Source organism: Erigeron canadensis, chromosome 6 (assembly GCF_010389155.1).
Source record: "Erigeron canadensis isolate Cc75 chromosome 6, C_canadensis_v1, whole genome shotgun sequence".
NCBI classification, from domain to species: Eukaryota; Viridiplantae; Streptophyta; class Magnoliopsida; order Asterales; family Asteraceae; genus Erigeron; species Erigeron canadensis.
The window spans coordinates 24,812,649-24,831,058 of record NC_057766.1 but is presented as its reverse complement, the minus strand read 5'-3'; the positions used below and the strand labels follow the sequence as shown (position 1 = coordinate 24,831,058).

Sequence of the window (18,410 nt, the reverse complement as noted above, 5' to 3'; positions counted from 1 at the left end):
TATTTGAGAAAAGGCAAGCATTTCCTATTGGGAAGTGATACTCGAGTAATAAATAAATAAGGTTAACCTAAAGAATTTCCATTCATACCAGGTTATGAAAAGCAAATCATGAAAATATGCATAAATAAGCAACCAAACACATCATCATTTGTCAACATACATTCCGCAAATATATAAGTCGATGAACTACACCAAAAGATAAAATATAAAGTCATAAAGGCACAAGCCTTACAAAGATCAAGTGACAAAATACATAAAGAAACTAATGAGGTACATCCTGAGGCGGTGAGGATGCTGAAGAAGTCAATGTTGGGACAAAGTTTGACAAAAATTTTGGAAAACCAGGTTTTTAAATGATGGGTGTTACATTATGTATATTTATTTATAAAACAAAACTAGATTTTAGACCCGTGTGCAATACTGGACACAGGGTTTACGATATAATCAATATTAGATCTTAATACATTTAAGTCATAAAAGCTTATAATTTTGAAGATATACGGTTCTAACTGTTATATTTTGTAACTTGTAGTACAATAATCATAGGTTCGTCACTATTATCATTAACCGTGACATATTGATGGAATTGTTTGTTGTAGTCATTTCGCAAAGCACATGCTATAATAATTTCTTTATTATAGAATCTTTTCAAATCAGTTGTACTCATAATGTGATATTATTACGAAAGATAATTAAAAACTAATATCTAAACCCTTGTGATTTTGTACTTGACATTCAAGTATATGTATTTGATTATGATGTGGGCCCATAACACACATATGTTTATTCTCAATCACCTCTCATATGAATTATGATAGTTAGAAAACTATTAGGATTGTTTTTATATTCTTTGATAACAATTAGGATTCTTGATTTGAATGACAACTGTAACTTTATACATTAATACACAAAACTAATATATAAAAAAAGAGAAAGTTATGTACCTTTTTTTTATTGAGATAGAATGAATCCTGAATGAAGTTCATATTGATTTGGATTTAGTATTCAAGTAACCTTCTGTTGTAAAACGTGTTTTGTTCTGTAATCGTACCATGTTTTGTGATTCATATTGTGTTTAGGATAACTATGTTGTATATCGTCATCTGTTATTATGTTTGAGATATGTATTTAGAGTTCAAATTGTGTTTATATTAAATATAAACTAAATATTAATATTTATAATTTATAAAAATCTAATTTAATATTTGTTAATAAGTCATCAGGTTTTGAAATAATTTTTTTAAGACAATATTTCATATGTTGAAATTTTTTTAATTAATTAAATGATTGTAATTTAAAAAATTCTCTCAAGTTAATGGCTAAAAATAAATATAAACCAAGTATTCAGGCTAAAAAATATAAATTATTAATGGAAAATAAAAAAATGTAAATTAATGAGACTTTTTCTATAAATTAATATGAATACTAATATAATAATACATTTGGATATAAAGTTAATGGATTCACTTGCTACTTGGGGAATAAGTGGTGATTATCTCTTTCAAGATGGTGATAGAAGTTCATCTGTTATAGCTATTATTTTTCTTTCCTATATATTTTCTAGTATAGGTTAGCTTAGACAACTCGATTGTATTTGGTTTTTGCCTAGTTTTTTTTGTTTACTTATATAGGGCATGTCTTATATATGAACTAGTATGAATGTATGATACTCGGTCATACTACTTGTTATGTAATGTTTTTGGGTATGGAATACAAAGTCGTCGGGATTTCAATTCCCCTTTACCCGAATAATAGATTTGGATAATAATTATTAGGTTTTTTAATTTGTAATTAATCTAAATGATGACATAAGTGAGAATCAATTCGATGAAATTGAACGATTTGATTGGTTAATAAGTCATTAGTTCAACTGTCTTATGGTATATATTAAAATAAGATATTAATGCAGTTAAATAACTATTTTACATAAAAAAAAAAAAGTTAATACAATGTAAATAGACTATTATAATTGAAAACTTAAACTTTATATTAACAAAACTTTAATAACTAGTTAACCGAAAATAAAACCGAAAGTAATGGTTCAAAATTTGTAAGTAACCGAACTGAACCAAAACCCGAAAAACAGTTCGAAATTTTAGCTAACCGAACCGAATCATTTATAGTCCTACCCATCAACATTCTACAACTGATTGAAGTATTAATATGATCATGCATATTACCTTTTCGAGTTTCTTCAAATACAGATCCATCTTCAAAAATAGCCAATTTGTCAACGAATTTGAAGCATAGATGCCCGCGAGCTTATCCCAAACACCTTGCGGTGTATTCTCTTTCAAAACGCTATGCTTAATCTTGGGAGCACGTGCCAACCTAATTATACTCGAAGCCTTCTTTTGCATTGTTTTCCAAACAATATCATTTGTTTTTTTCTTTTGTAAAACTTCATCAATACCTTGTTGTACCAACACATCTTCAATAGTCATCTCCCATACCGTGATATCCATCTTCCCATCGACTATCGGGATCGAAAAATTTGAACCATCACTATTCATCTTTACTCAACAAACAGCTCAAGAACAATAAAAACCAACAAAAAAATTGTTTTGATATTAACTGATAAAAAAAAAAATTTGGCAGAAACTTCGAAAATTATATCTCAAGCCTAAATCAAAAAACCCGACGGTGAACCTGCTGCTCTAATATCACAATGATGGTTAACAAAAAGGCACAATGCTCTTTTCCCACAGCTTCACAGAAAACCCAACAGATTTCTGCAGCCAATTTCGAAATTTAATATCACGACGCCACCACGACTACACGCCACCACCTCGTGCGAGCATTCGTCTAGTTCTAAGTCAATCTCTGCATTTTCATTCTGTTGGTTATCCACAATCCACATTGTATATATAACTATACATACTTGAATAAAAATAATGATTGATTTGATTTAGAGTAATGTCTACACATATGTCGTCCCTAATACAAGTTCTGTTCCTACCAATGCCGTCAAAAACCCTCAAAAACTCTGAAAGTGTTTTTTCCGTTTTAAAAATTATATATCAGTAATAGAAAAAACTGTATGCAAGTCAAAACTTCATTGAATTCTTTGATATGTGACAAAATCTATAGAACAAGGTGTAAACTATCATAGGTCCTTCATGTTGTCTAGAATGAAGTCAATATCCGGGGTAATAATGGCACGCTTCTTGAGTTCTCCAACATTGCAACAATGTTTATCTTCAGTATTGATGGCAACAACATCCTGTGCAAAAGTACAGTCTAGACCTCCAGAAACCTGCATCCAATTTAATTATTCATATTTGGGGAATAAATTGTGACAAACATCAAATATTGTGTAAGACTACGTGTTCATTACTCACATTGTAGAGATGATCACCTAATTTTAGCTTTACGGCACCGCTCTTATACACTAACATTTTACCCATAAAGCCTACAGGAAGTTCATTCAAATTGGAACCTTTTAAGGAGGATCCAGTATTATTCAATGGCTTGGAGCTCGAAGCACCCTCTACATGCATAGATTGCTTTGGCAGAGGCAACGTTGGTGGTAGCTGAATGAAAATCATTCTCTTTTCCAATTCTTCCTCCTGACAATGGACATCATCTTAGACATGTTAGCTTCATTGCAAGTTATATTTAATGCATCAATCATGATAAGACTTCTTTTGTTTATTAAATAGATCATTTGTGATCAATTACACAGATATATAGACACACTTGCACCCTCAAATGTTAGTATCCCTGTATTAAGAAACAATATTATCCCTATACTCTATCCTTGCAAGTTGCAACATAACGTTATAGGTATCAACCTCAGAATCTAAAGTAACGAACCATTAAACCAAGTTCTTCAGCGGGCTTCACCGAGGACTCATCATAAGCGTTAGCTTCCGGATCCTCCTTAAATTCTTGTTCATCAAGAAGCTCTACAAGTATTATAAGAATGACAATGAATTACAACTTAAATAGATGAGCAGAACTACTCAGTTTTGAGCATTAAACTTTATTAAATGCGGCACCGACATTTATTATATACCTGGATTTCCAGAGTATGGTGTTCTTAAGGGTAAAGTAACAGGATAGTACTTGTAATAATCCTGAAATATAGTAATGCACAGAGATAAAATGAAGAAAACAATTTTAAAATGCATAATAGTAATGCAAATCAGAAAGATGGGCTGCAATTCACCTACCCATGGCTCCTTGTATTCCTTTGCTCCAATGCTCGGGGCCGCAACATTAGTACCTGGATCAAAACATGTTCAACAAAAGAACTTAAAAATTGTGCCATCCATATACTAGGTTAAGCGTTAAGGTGCTATATAGAAAGAATAAATACTTACCTCCAGACTTGGGACCAAAATTAAATGATGAAACTCGTGTCTTTAAGGCTGTAAAAATGGTACATAAAGAGACTTAATTAGAACTCTAAAAGTCTAATCGTATGTAAAGAAACTTTTTTTTGTCAGAATGCAAAAGCTTCTATTTAACAAGTGAAGCCCAATACAACAATGCACTAACAATATCAAGACTTTAATTATATTGCGAAGTTTAGAAAATCAAAGATACTGTCTTTCTTTCTTAAATAATATTATTTCGTGATATGTACATAACTGTAGAAGATTCCTAGTGGTGATATTATAAGTCGTAAGAACTAAAAGAGGAGCTGACTTATCCCTTGGATTAATAAAGTGGTGGAATTTCTCATGTTCACAGTTTCAACAAGTATAGGCCATACTGGAACGAAGGTTACCCCATCGACCCATAGAAATACAAATGATAGAATCAAAGAGATGTCTTGTTAGAGTGCAGAAAAGTATAAGCTTAAATGAGCTGAACACAGAAATCAAGAGGCGGCTGGAGGAGAATAAAAGCGGGAAAGGAAATTACGCTTAGTTTCAGATTTAAACTTGGGCCTGTTAGAAGCTTCCTGAAATAGAACAAAAAACACAGATCTTATTATTCTTGCAGAAGTGAACTAAGGTATGGATATAAGCAATTTCAGGTATTTGAAGCAGAGCATAAGAGCGAAACAATATACAGAGCTATAAAAGAAGGAGCATGAGCTATACAGTAAAGCGCCTCATCAATTCTTGCGCCTTGACATTATCAGCTTCAGTCTCCTCAACCTTCTCACTATGCACAAAAACAACCAACTTGATCACACAACACTTGTGCATATACAATATATATATATATATATATATATATACATATCTTGGCAAATTAATCAATGAATAAATAAAATGAATATACACATGAAAAATAAAATTCAAAATAATGTATATACTTAATTCGAAAAATAAGGTAAACACAGTTATGGAATAAATGCAAGTTTTTAGGGGTTCGACAATATTACTACTTTATCCTTTTTTTGTTTAATTGAATGATAGACTTATAATTATTCTCACAGTTTGTTAAACTAAAACATTTGTACATTAACACGACTCTATCTCAATATTCTCAGTATCTATACTACGGAGTACGTCCCCTATAACCTCTTCAAGTGACAATTTTACCCTTCAACTTCATTCACTCCATTAAACATCTCCACCAAATATACATATCTTAATCTTAATATATATACTATAAAACAACTGACATAACCTCAAATAACCAATCACAACTCTCAATTTCTCTAACTTAATTATGGGATATTTACTTGTTTGGTCAAATTGAGACCAAAGGGTCATGCTTTGGACATTGTTTACAAAAAAGACCAATTTGGTCAATAAAGCCGTGGTGTACAGATTTTAATTATCCAATTAACACAAGATACCTGGCCACTCTCTCTCTCCTCTTCTTCCTCTACACGATACCATCTATATGAAACTTCCCATTTAACAACGAAGGTTAGGTTTCTGGTTCTAGTAGTTTACAGCTATATGTTTGTTTTAGCGGGAGGTTAAATTTTGTTGTTTTTTATTTATTCTGGTAATTTTGACATATGGATGAGAGCTAAATTTCACATATAGATAGGTTCTAGCAGGACTTTATATTTGGTTGTTTTGCATATACTCTCCCAATCGGCTAAAGTTGTTTGGTGTTTTGATTACCTTTTTATGATGGCAAATAAGCTTTTAGATCACAACTAACTAGAAACTTTTGGTTGGATAAATGACCATGACTAAGACGATATTTGTGTTGATATAATGGTTAAATGAATATTCATAAAGAAAGGTTCCAACTTTCATGACACCAAAGATCCATATAGTTACACTATTTGACGGACACCATTTGATGACAGATTTTGTTTTGGGGTCACAGCTAACTGCCCTCAAAAAACTTTACCCAGCTCCATTTTATATGGTTCTATTCTATCAGTGAATATTTCCCATGTACTTGATTGAACCTCCAAAATATTATGATGAAATCAGAGATGATTCATTCTGGGGTTTTGTTTGATAGGAAAAGAATGAGAAAAGGGGGAAAAATAGGAAAGAGGTTGGGAGGAAGAAAGAAAGGAAAGAGGATGATTCATTATGGGCCATGTGTCAATATTTCATTGGAGTATCGGAACTTGTGTGATTCTTCACTATGCATCACGGGATTTTTGACCAAATTGGTCATTTTTTTAAAAATAGTCCAAAGCAAGACCACCTTATTCCAATTTGACTATCCACGTAAATTTCCTTTTAATTATATTAGCATATGTCATTAATTAAAATTACACTTTTTGTTTTTTAACATCAATTTACAATTTCACACCTTTTTCTTAAAATAATTAAACTAGCAAATGCCATTAAATATAATTTACAGCTTTTTTGTTTCTCATCATCAATTTCCAATTTTATTATATACAAAATTTAATAAGAATACCACATTTACAAAATTTACAACTTTCAATCACAGGTTACCACTATTTTGATGACTCAAATATGCATGATGTAGCTTTAACAACCTTTCATATATTGTTCTACAATATACGTTATTATTTCAACTGCTGACAGTTACCGAATTGACATACCACTAAGAGAGATAGAAGACTTAGATGCACTCATGCACCAGATAATATATAACATTTAATGTATTTATAACTTCACTCATTATTTTTCAGTATCATTTATTGATTCTTAAAGAAATGTATATAAGTTGATATGTTGGACAAGACTTTCTATGGGTTTTCTTTGCATACAGAATAAAACAGTGACTACGAAAAGTTTCTTTAATTGTAATATTAAGAAAACTGTTACAACAAGAAACCTTGACATAATATTAATAGACGAACAGGTAAAACGTGTTCGTCAATGTTTTATATTTAAAAATACTGGTAAATTCTTAGATAGATTTTTTCGATTACATATATTTAATTTTATCTTAAATATGCCATAAACAATCCGTGTATTTAATACGAGTTTAAATCTAATAAATATATAATACTGTTAATGAAATAATTTACAACATGGATGCCTCAACCTTGAAAATAAATATACTACCTCATTTTACATCAATTACTTTTACATTAATAAACACATTGTCGACACCACCACCATTCGTCAACGTTGCCACCGCCACACTGTCCTCATGACCCACCGCAGCCGCCACACCGCCACTACCTATCATTGCCACCACCCCACCGCCACCGTTACCATCATCGTCGTTGTGCGGACATGCTCTAGTATATACTAAAACAACTAGAGAAACTTCTTTTCCTACCTCTATAACCTCCATAACTACATTCCCTATTTGGCTATTTTTGACATCTACCAATAAACTAAAACAGGATTAAGGTGTGTTTTAATCGACACTTGGCTCATTCTTTGAACAACACGTGTCCTTATATATTCCTAATTTGTAGTTACCTTATAATTATCAAATACTACTACTTAATAATTAATATATTATACATTATTATTGTCTAAATATTTAAAATATTAATAATAATAATAATAATAATAATAGAATACATATATTATTATTTAAATCGATTATTAATTAAACTTTTACTCTTAATTGACCTACAAATAAGGTAATATACTCATTTTTAATATTATAATAACATGTTTTTTTAACGGTTATAACATGATTCGCTTTATAACTAATTCAAGTTTTATTTTCAGGTTTTAAAAGAACAAATATGCAGTATAAGACTTTGGAGTTTGGCAAAAGATTTCTACTCAGCTTTGATATCAGTTATTTTATTCAACTAAAATAAAATAAAAAAATACTTGGGTGTTACCACCCGGCATCAGTCGGCAAACTCGGTTCACCGAGTCCCACTCCCCCCCTCTTAGGCTTTCTAAATTTTTTCGGGCAGAAGTAATGTTAGATGTATCGCAAATATCTACATGATATGTATCTCACTTTCAAGTTATAATTTTCAAAACTAAATGCATGCGATGAAACATATTTAAATTTCATTTGCACTATTAAGAATACAGTACTATATATATATAGTCAATCAGTACATCGTACGGGTAATAGCACTAGTTAATATGTTATACATTATACTCTATATATGATTTTTATATATCTAATATATATCTTTAACTTGATTAACATTGTAAAATGTTTTATAACTTGTCACAACAACACCACATATAGAAACGAAAGCTATATATATAGAGAGAGAGAGATATACTGACGGTTTGGGCAAAACTAGCTTTTGGTCCCTGCGAGGAGGGGCTTTCGGCATAAACTTCATCTGAAAATAAACCAATAGATGATGATCATACAGACACACATACATTCCAAAATAAGAATGTTGTAATAATAATAAATAATAATAGTTATATATAACCTTTCTCGGGGGTTTAGGATCCGGAGCACCGTTGATAGACTTCTCATCCATCACCATTTATTTGCATTCAGTCGATATATTTCTGCTAATATATTTATTTATTTATTATATTAATCAATAGAAATAAAAACAATTATTATAATAAATAAAAAACAATCAACTCTGGTCGAGAGAAAGAGATATTATGCACCGGGATCTGTAGGATTGCCAAACCTTTGCTAGATTTTAATGTTTCAAGCCAAAACCGTTGAAGATGAAAACAGAGGGGAATAAAGGAGGCGTGTTTTTGTTTGGGATGGGGTTAGGGCACCTGTTTAATATTTGTTTCCTATTTTTACAATTTTGGTCCTTTTACTTTGATTAGTGATTATTATTTCTCTTTTTTTTTTTCTTTTTTTTTTTTTTTTAACATTCGACATTTTATTAGAAAAGAATCTAGACCAAAGAGTAGAAAAAGGCAGAGAACCAGAAAAAAAAAAAAACCAACGGGCTAAAACCTGAAACTACACCATTGTGACCACTCTATATTCAGGGATTTCATTTTACTTTTTTTTTTTTTTTTTTTGAAATTTAAATCTCATTTACAACATTTCTACTCCGCAATAACGGAGTAGAACACATACATAACACTGGGATTAGATTACATTAAAACCATTTCAATCCTCACAAGTAATAGACCCTCTCTTTAATCTACTTTTATACCACAAAAAGCCTATCGTCTTAATATCAAAAAGAACCTTATTACTACAAAACTTCACCTCGTCAAAAAAAATTTCATTCCTCGCTTTTCATAAGCACCAACAAGAGACAAAAACAATATTCTTGAATATAGTTCTTGCATTTTTTCCCAAGCCAACATTCTTGTAACTCTCGATCATGTCACGAACAGAAGAAAAAATAAGAGTGTCAATTTTGCACCAATGGGCAATCTTGCTCCAAACCTGAAGCGCTAGACAACCAAAGAAAGCTACTGGACTTTCCTTTACTTATTACTCGTATTATTCAACCTCATTTGTTTAATGTACGTTAGCAAAATGCAAAAGGTGGAGAGATGCTTTTGAAACGAACTTATATGATACAGGTTTTATAATTGATTATTATGATTACACTATTAACTAGTATTATTTCATTAAAAAATAATTTCTTTGTTGTTTTTTTGTATTTAAATTATGTATAGTTAATTTTGTCTAATTATTTTGTTAATAAGTTATATAGATTTATAAAAATTATTACTTTTGTATGCTAAATTTGTTACGTTTTCTTTTGTTTATGTTTATAGTCATATATATAGTTTCATGATTTGTTCATTTATCTCAATCCAATTTTTTTCCGATCCAATTCAAAAAATCCTGACTCCCCTACTCACCAATCAGATTCCGAGTTCCGAGTTTCCCAACCTCACTTTAATTACCTTTTCCTTCTAGCCACTGAAATACCGATCGTCGGCGACCTCAATGACGCAACGGTAGGGAATAGTGCAGGTGGCGGCTTACATTGAGGGAGTGGGGAGGAAGGAAATACTTATAATGTAACTCCCCAACCAAGCCCATTCATCGGCGGATCAACCCCTTTAATATCTTTATTTAAAATATTATATAACACAAATCAAAATATTTAAGGTCAAGTTTTATAAAGTAAGACTTGAAAGTTCAAAATATGACACATTTAATGGGACGGTGGAGTAATAAAAATTTCATTAATGATTAGATTACACTATTAATCATTTATCTTCTATATTACCTTTACATCAATTATTTATACGACTCGACGCCGCTTTCACTACCAACAATCGCCCCACCACCATACCGTCGCCACCATGATTACCGTCACATTGCGCGGGTACCGTGCTAGTACCAATTTATCGTTATAGCCGGTAATAACTTGCAAAAAATGATATTACATGTTATCTAACTTTATGTATTACTTCTCCTGATAGAGTAACTATGACAATATTTGATATCGACCTATAAAGCTTTATATATTATGCAAATGCTAATGCATATATAATATACTAGTGCTTAGGTTTGTCCATTGGACAGGTAGTCTCAAGATATATATATATATAATAATAATAATTGTGAAACAAAACGTGTATGACCAATATCACAACTTAATGAATACGAAAGTTAAAGAAGAAACATATGAAAATTAACTCCATATAAATATTGATTTCATTTTACCCTTTTTTTTTCAACTTTAGTTAAATAAAAAGAGAAACAAAAAGTGTATGACCAATATCACAACTTAATCAATACGAAAGCTAAAGAAGAAACATATGAAAATTAACTCTATATAAATATTGATTCTAGTTTACCCTTTTTATTTTCAACTTTATTTAAATAAAAAGAGAAACAAAAAGTATATGACCAATATCACAACTTAATTAATACGAAATATAAAGAAGAAACATATGAAAATTAACTCTATATAAAGATGATGATGATGATGATGATAATAAAGATTTTTTTATAAGATTTTTTTTTATTATAGGTAGGTCAATTTTTTATTAAAAAAATAAAGAATTAATAAGGAGTGAGTTCTAAATTAATTGAGTATGTAATTGCATGTTATCATCTAGTTGATCTCCATCACAAGTTAAAGGTACTTTTAATTATTTTGATTGATTTAATTAGTGTTCTTAGAATTCAAATTGATTTGGGATTTTTCATCAAAGTAGGTTATTTTGATATATTTAAAATTAGGGTTCTTGATGTTAATGAAATTTGGGGGCTTTTTATATAAAATGAGATATTTTGATTTAATACAAGTTAGGGTTCATGGAAGTTAATCAAATTGAGGATTTTAGTGGTATGATCATATTGTTGTCAAGTTGCTTGAGTATTTTTGAGGGTCAAGTTGTTGATAACATAGTAAAGATATCAAAGTGATGATTTTGGTTAATAATTTGAAATGACATTGTTAATATAATCATAAGTAATATATAACTAGAATGAAAATTTTAAAGTGGATTAAGTCAACAAGAAAATAAGATTGGGGATGAGAATTAGGATGCTAATGATGTTAGTGACATATGGCATGATGGCCTAGTGTTTGAGGTAATTTATGGTTAGTTGACTCTATGCATATTGTGATTATTTCTAGGTTGAAAAAGCGATGATATGAGTTCATGTAGTCATCTTCGATTCGGTAGTTCAACATTGAGGTGAGTACTTTTATATATGATTAAATATGTGCTGGGTCAATTACATAATGGTGGTGAAATCTATATGTTTTAATTTAGTTAATGTGTTGAAGACCATACGTGATATGACATATTGTAGTAAGATGATATGGAATATGACATATTGTTCAAAGACCATATTGGATATGGCAATGCGACTTGATGGTGGATGACATGATTATAGTGGATTACTTGTTTGCATAGATATATCATATATGTATTTCGAAATTGTGTAAGTGGTAGGGTTTGTGATCCTTGGTATGATGATTGATATATAATAGAGATGTGTAAGACCATATGGGACATGACAATATGAATTGATTATTGAATGACACGTTTTATTTAGATGATTGATTTCATAGTTTCACTTACTACGTGTTGATAGGAAAGTGTATATAAATGAGATGTCATTGTGGTAATATAGGTTATCTCATCCTTATGAGTTGTTTCAATATGTGTATAATTATATGTAAACGTACTCACTAAGCGTAAGCTTATTCTTTAGTTGTTTACCTTTTTTATAGGTGGTTTTGAAATGTGGAACAAAGAGAAGGTATTTGAGTAATTGAAGTGAAATGTTGTTTGAGAGCATATGTTAGCTTTTAGCGGAAAAATGGTAATGGGGTTAGAACCCATAGTGGTCTCCTTTGAACTCTTGGCTCTTGGTATAAGTTGTGTCCTTTTGATGAACTTGTTAGTCAAGCATTTGAGTCATGGAGTCTTGAACTCTTGGCTCTTGGTATAAGTTGGGTAAAGGCAGGTAAACGACCCGTTTCGTTGTAAATTGTACACTTGATCAAATGAAAGCTTTTGGAATGTTGAATCATGTATCTTTAACTCATTTTCAAGTTTAGCAAATTGGTTTAAGGTTTGGAAATGATGGATAAAGTTTGCAAGTGTATGAAATGTCGAAATTGGTGTTTTTGCTATCAGGTATAAATATGCGGCGCATTTTTGGAAGTCTGGAATCTGGAAGCCTACTAAGAAAAAAATGTGGCGCATCTTTTGAAAAAAAAATCATATTTTTCGTAAAATGAGTTTGGATCGTTTCAACAAGTTCATAAAAAGCTACTTTGAAGGTTTCTTCAAAAAGAGTCTTCTACAACATTCATTTTTATATCATTTCACATGTGAATGAACAAAAAAAAACATGTAAACAAAAATATAATTTAAGAATTCTCATGACTCTTACCAAAAAAATTAGTTCTCAAAGTAAGGAAACTCTATTACATGCGAAGAATATATTAAAAGTTTTAAAGTAGGTATGCCATGTTCTTATTTGACCACTAACTCGGTTAGAGATTGTATTTACTTTTGGGCATGTGGGGTTACGAGTTAAAAGAGTTTGCAATCGTGCTCTTATTGACACTTATAAATCCACTCCGGTAATCATTGGGAAAGTGCTTGCTATTCATTATATTTTTGGGTCACTTTCCAACTCAGTCAAAAAGGACCTAACACATACTTCATTTTATTGCTTAATTTCTCTCCTATTTGGCCTAAGTTTAGGATGATTGTTTTAGTTGGAATGATTAGCCATAATTTGATTTTGGATGTGATTTTAGGTTTTGATCATTCGAGTGTAAAGCAACGACGATCTAGGATTCAAAACCACTTAGGTCCTATTTTAATTAGGCAACATTGTTAACAGATAAAAAGTTTCATATCCGGTAACTAGTCGGGTTGGGTCTTCACAAAACCCTGAAGATATACTTTTAAAATCCCAAGTTCTTGTTGTGGTTCACGACAAAACAATTAGTGAATAGTTGTTGATATAAATAAGGAAAATGATTTATCCTTCAAAAAAGTTAGCTTAAAAATACTCCTAATAACTTTAGAGGGTGGCATGTGGATACCATTAATTTTCTTTCATAATCTCACCCCTTAATTTTCCACATATCACAATCTTACTAATTAAAAGGATTTTTAGGCTAATAATTTAAGAGGATTGATCATTACCAATAAATAATCTATTCATTATTTATAAATGAAACAATTAATTAACGAAGAAGCAATCAGTTACAAAATAAATGGACGGGTACTTTTCACATGTGACATCCAGGACAGATGGATTACAACGAAGCCTCTTCAAAAATGTATCGACGCGGGTTCAATCCTTGGATTGGGCGCTAAATTCGCCAATGGATGTGCTAAACCGGTATATTCGCCAATGGATGTGCTAAACCGGCATGATACAGCTTGCAAGGATAGGGTCGTGTTACCAATGTGGACATGTGGTACACGGGACTAATGTAATCCCGGCCATTTACCTTTGAACTACCCTACTTTTTTATCACTGTACAAAATAAAGTTGTATTGTATATCATCATGGGCAGTTTTCGGTTTAGTTTTTGAATTAAATATGTTTAATGGACCAATGTCTATTAAATTAATCCATAGATATAACATGGGTCTAGATTTAAATGTAACATATAGGTCCAAAATCTTTAGCAACACGCGCAAGACTATATTTTTTTTTAAAAAAGATGGTGTCATGGACTTGTGTTTGGCCCATGTTAGATACCCCCTCCCCCTGGTGTAAGGATAGCCAACAAACGGGAAGAAACCAACACGATATGATATATTGTTAAAGGAAAAAAAAAAAAAAGAAGAAAATCTGATGATATTTGTTATCGCAAAGTGCGTGATACAGTTGAGTTGAGCCTACATCCAAATTGATGTCAAATTCACAAACAGGGAACCATTTGCTGATGTTTTTGTAATCATAATTTACACACACATCAAGCTAAATGTAACTTCTAAGGTATAAAAAATTAAAACTTCCATGATGTGTTAAGAATTTGATCCTTACACATACTGTAGTTGTTATCAAAAGAATGGTGTCCTTTTTACTTATAATATAGGAAGTAGTGATAAAGTTACTTAAAGCTAATAAACACTTTGATGATTATCTTAGATGATTCAATAACAAGAACACAATAAAACGAATAGCCATATGATAGATATTTGATAATAAGTTTAATACAAGAAAAATAGAAAATAGTTTTGTTATGAACAAACCCTAAATGCCAGAAGACGATTATCGATTACATCAAGAGAGAATGTTATGACACAACGGTCAGAAATCAGAAAATAACGACAGAGAATGTTGGTCAATCCCTAGAATGAATTGTTGTATATAAAGAGAACAACAAAGCTGCTTCAGTCCCTCTTCTTTCTTTCTTTTATGCTTACAATCCCTCTCTTCTATATCTTTAACATTTGTCATCTTAGGTCCCTGGAGTTCCAATGAGCAGCTAAGAAGGTCAAGTCCAAACAATTGATTCTGCATATCAATTTAAACCAAAATAAGAACATTTAACAATTAAGTTGATAAATTAACAGATAGTTCTATGTTAAGGAGGTTCACTTTGAATCCTAATGGAGAACTACAGTGTTAGGCGAACAACGTTGGATTGCAATAAGGACTAATGGGTTTCTGTAGTACTCCAATGTGATATTACCAGACCTTCAATGTTCTTGGTATATATCACAAGCTAGTCTCAAAGAATGTGAAGCAAAATATATGCTTGAAGAATTTGTATTCGCGTCGCTTATGCAAATGCAGACAACAGAGGTGAAGGAAGTGGATGTTTAATTTCATGTAAACGATCTTATGGACGTCAGAGTGTATTCCAATAACAGTCACGATCAGGATATTTTTTATAGCAGTGGCGGAGCCACTCTTGACATAGAATGGGCCACGGCCCATCCAAGAATACAGACAACACTAATATATCATACGTACTTCGCTTTGTACTATCAATTAATTTGGCCCATCCTATTTAAACATTTTCAAAAATCTAAGCAGCTCATATAATTGTGTATATTCGTACTATTTGTTAACAACTAGTGGATTTAGGCCCCGCGTTGCGGGGCTCAGTTTTTGTATTGATATGATTTTGTTATGTTAATATGTTTGCGTTGAGCCTACAATAGTCTAATTAATAAACATTTTGCCATGGACATAAAAAAAATAGATGTATTTTAAGAGCAATATCACAAACGCGTTGAAAAATTTAGATTATCGAATACATATATGTAAGAAAACCGAAAACGAAAAAAAAAAAATTGAATGAAAAATATTAATATTTATGTTGAAAAGGTGATACCACAACCGCTTTCGCAATATCGAGCACATACATTTAGTTTTTTTATGTGCAATAAAACCAAAAATCAAAAAAATAAAAAATAAAATGTTGAAAAAAAGTTTCCAATAAAAAAATAGATAACTACTCCATATTTAAGAACAGTTGAAAAGTTACATCATCCAATACATATATGCAAAAACCATGAAAAACCGAAAAGAAAAAACTCAAACGAAATCCGAAATGACAAAATTCAAAAAGTTACATCATCGAATACATATACGCGGTATAAAATGAACTAATAGAACTCATTAGTTATCCATTAGCAAACACTCCACATGTGAAAATAAAAATGCAATGGAAGAAAAAGCTTGACATGTGGTTCTTTGTTATTGGGCCACTTGGCAAAATTTTAGTGGCCACTATTCATAACGATGGCTATTAATTATATTGTATAATGGTCAAAATGTTGACCTCATCCATTTCCTAAAAAAAAAAGGTAAAAAATCCATACAACTTTCATTTTATGAATTTAACTCGTCCACTAAATATACTAATTAATATAATTAATAAAAATTTTATTATTATCCCAAATATATTGTATAGTTTTTGCCATAAAAAATTCACTATTTTATTGTATTTTTAATTTAGAGTTGTTTTGTAGTATTTCAATTTTGTATAGTTCTTAAAAAATGTATTATATGAATATAAATGTAACACCCCGAGCTAGGCTCGAAATACTACTGAAAAGATATAGCGTATGCATGGGATTATCGTAGAACATGAACTATATGAAATAGAGGGGATTCGATGAATCCAACAACAACAAACAAGTACATAATGCATAATGCAAAATACGGGCGAATGAATCCTAGATCCATGTAAGTCCAAGCCCCAAACTCTAGCACAAACATCAATCAACCGACAAATCTTGGATTCTCTTGAAATACCTGAAAAGTGTACTAAACAAAGTCAACACTAGGTTGGTGAGTTCGTAGGAGCAAATGACAAGGATCTAAATCCAAATCCATTCGCATTATGAACAAAGATAATGAACAAGGAACACACTTACAATAAGTCCTTAAAAAGCACAATTATTCAATTTGTGTTGGCTCGTAGCGCAACCTAGACCAACACGTATCCCTTTGCACAAATTTTACCAAAGCTAGAACACATGTAATGCACGAGAACACAAAATATGGACATCAACAAGTATCCATTAAGTTCTAAAATGTCAAACAAGTTCATCAATGTTCCTAAATTGTTCTCATGTCATTCAATTCTCATTAAGTACATAAAGTACCCGTTTATTGCACTTGCACACATTGCACCTCAATTGTCCACCCTATTGTCTCAAGTACATCCTGTCCATCAAACACAACCCAACACCATACACATACATTTCATACGACTTTACATTTAAGGAATCTTAGATGTTTGTATACAGGGTCACCCGCAGCCTTCCCACCACATCTGCAACTCATTAAATGTATCATCGTCTTCCATGTATGTACAACTATCCTAATCATAAATAAAACAATCATACTCAAACAATCCATAATCAATCAATGTCCATCAATGACCCTCACATATGTACTCACATAATGAACTACGCAAGGTATTTAGAATACACATAGTAAACAAGAACAAGTAATAATGATATCTATAAGTATCTAACAAGTTCTATAATGCCAAACATGTCTATCAATGTCCCTCAATTGAACTCAATTGCACGTAATGTACCTCATTGTACTCAATTGCACGTAATGTACCTCATTGTACTCAATTTCACGTAATGTACCTCATTGTACTCAATTGCACGTAATGTACTTCATTGTACTCAATTGCACGTAATGTACCTCAATGTACTCAATTGCATGTAATGTACCTCATTGTCCTCAATTGCACGTAATGTACCTCATTGTACTCAATTGCACGTAATGTACCTCATTGTACTCAATTGCACGTAATGTACCTCATTGTACACAATTGCACCATGACCATCAATGTCCACCCAGAAACAAACACCATGTGTATATACTTCATACGATACTACTTTTGAAAGGCCTTTGATGCTTATATATAGGGTCACCCGCAGCCTTCCCACCACATCTCCAACCTTTCGAAGGTAATACCGTCTTCCATATATACACAACTAACCTAATAATCAACCATAACAACCACGTATTTACACGCCAACGAATCCATCAATCAAACAATGTCATCACTCAAGACACTCAAACATATGCACAATCAAGTCATGTCATCATCAAGGAAATCAAATGTATGCACAATTGAACTATGTCATCAATCAAGGCAACACATAATTGCACAAACAAACAAGTTAACACACAAAGGTTGTACACTTTTCAGCCTGAATCTCAAACGAGTAGGGAGCTACGAACTCACCTTGGCTTCC

General features: G+C 31.4%; 1 protein-coding gene across 3 annotated transcripts; it reads right to left on the bottom strand.

Moving 5' to 3' along the window:
* Window positions 1-2,881: 2,881 nt before the first annotated feature.
* LOC122603828 (DNA-directed RNA polymerase III subunit RPC4-like) lies at window positions 2,882-8,997 on the bottom strand. Of its 3 annotated transcripts, none has more exons than XM_043776648.1 (11): window positions 8,913-8,997; window positions 8,723-8,804; window positions 8,568-8,626; window positions 5,055-5,118; window positions 4,873-4,912; window positions 4,326-4,373; window positions 4,176-4,228; window positions 4,019-4,079; window positions 3,817-3,908; window positions 3,342-3,569; window positions 2,882-3,256 (listed from the first exon to the last, which is right to left on the bottom strand). In XM_043776648.1, the coding sequence occupies exons 2-11, from the start codon at window positions 8,777-8,779 to the stop codon at window positions 3,107-3,109; spliced, it is 852 nt and encodes a 283-aa protein (XP_043632583.1). In that variant the 5' UTR covers window positions 8,780-8,804; window positions 8,913-8,997; the 3' UTR covers window positions 2,882-3,106. The 3 variants fall into 3 exon arrangements, with proteins under 3 accessions (XP_043632583.1, XP_043632584.1, XP_043632585.1); XM_043776649.1 differs by having other exon boundaries at window positions 8,723-8,807; window positions 8,913-8,990; XM_043776650.1 differs by having other exon boundaries at window positions 8,936-8,986.
* Between the last annotated feature and the right edge of the window lie 9,413 nt (window positions 8,998-18,410).

Excerpts from the sequence above, each read along its gene's own strand:
- LOC122603828 (XM_043776648.1), bottom strand. The coding sequence starts at position 8,779 with ATGGTGATGGATGAGAAGTCTATCAACGGTGCTCCGGATCCTAAACCC. Across the intron at positions 5,119-8,567 it reads AAGCTAGTTTTGCCCAAACC|TGAGAAGGTTGAGGAGACTG; the intron begins GTCAGTATATCT and ends TTTTGTGCATAG. Across the intron at positions 4,374-4,872 it reads GTTTAAATCTGAAACTAAGC|CCTTAAAGACACGAGTTTCA; the intron begins GTAATTTCCTTT and ends CCATTTTTACAG.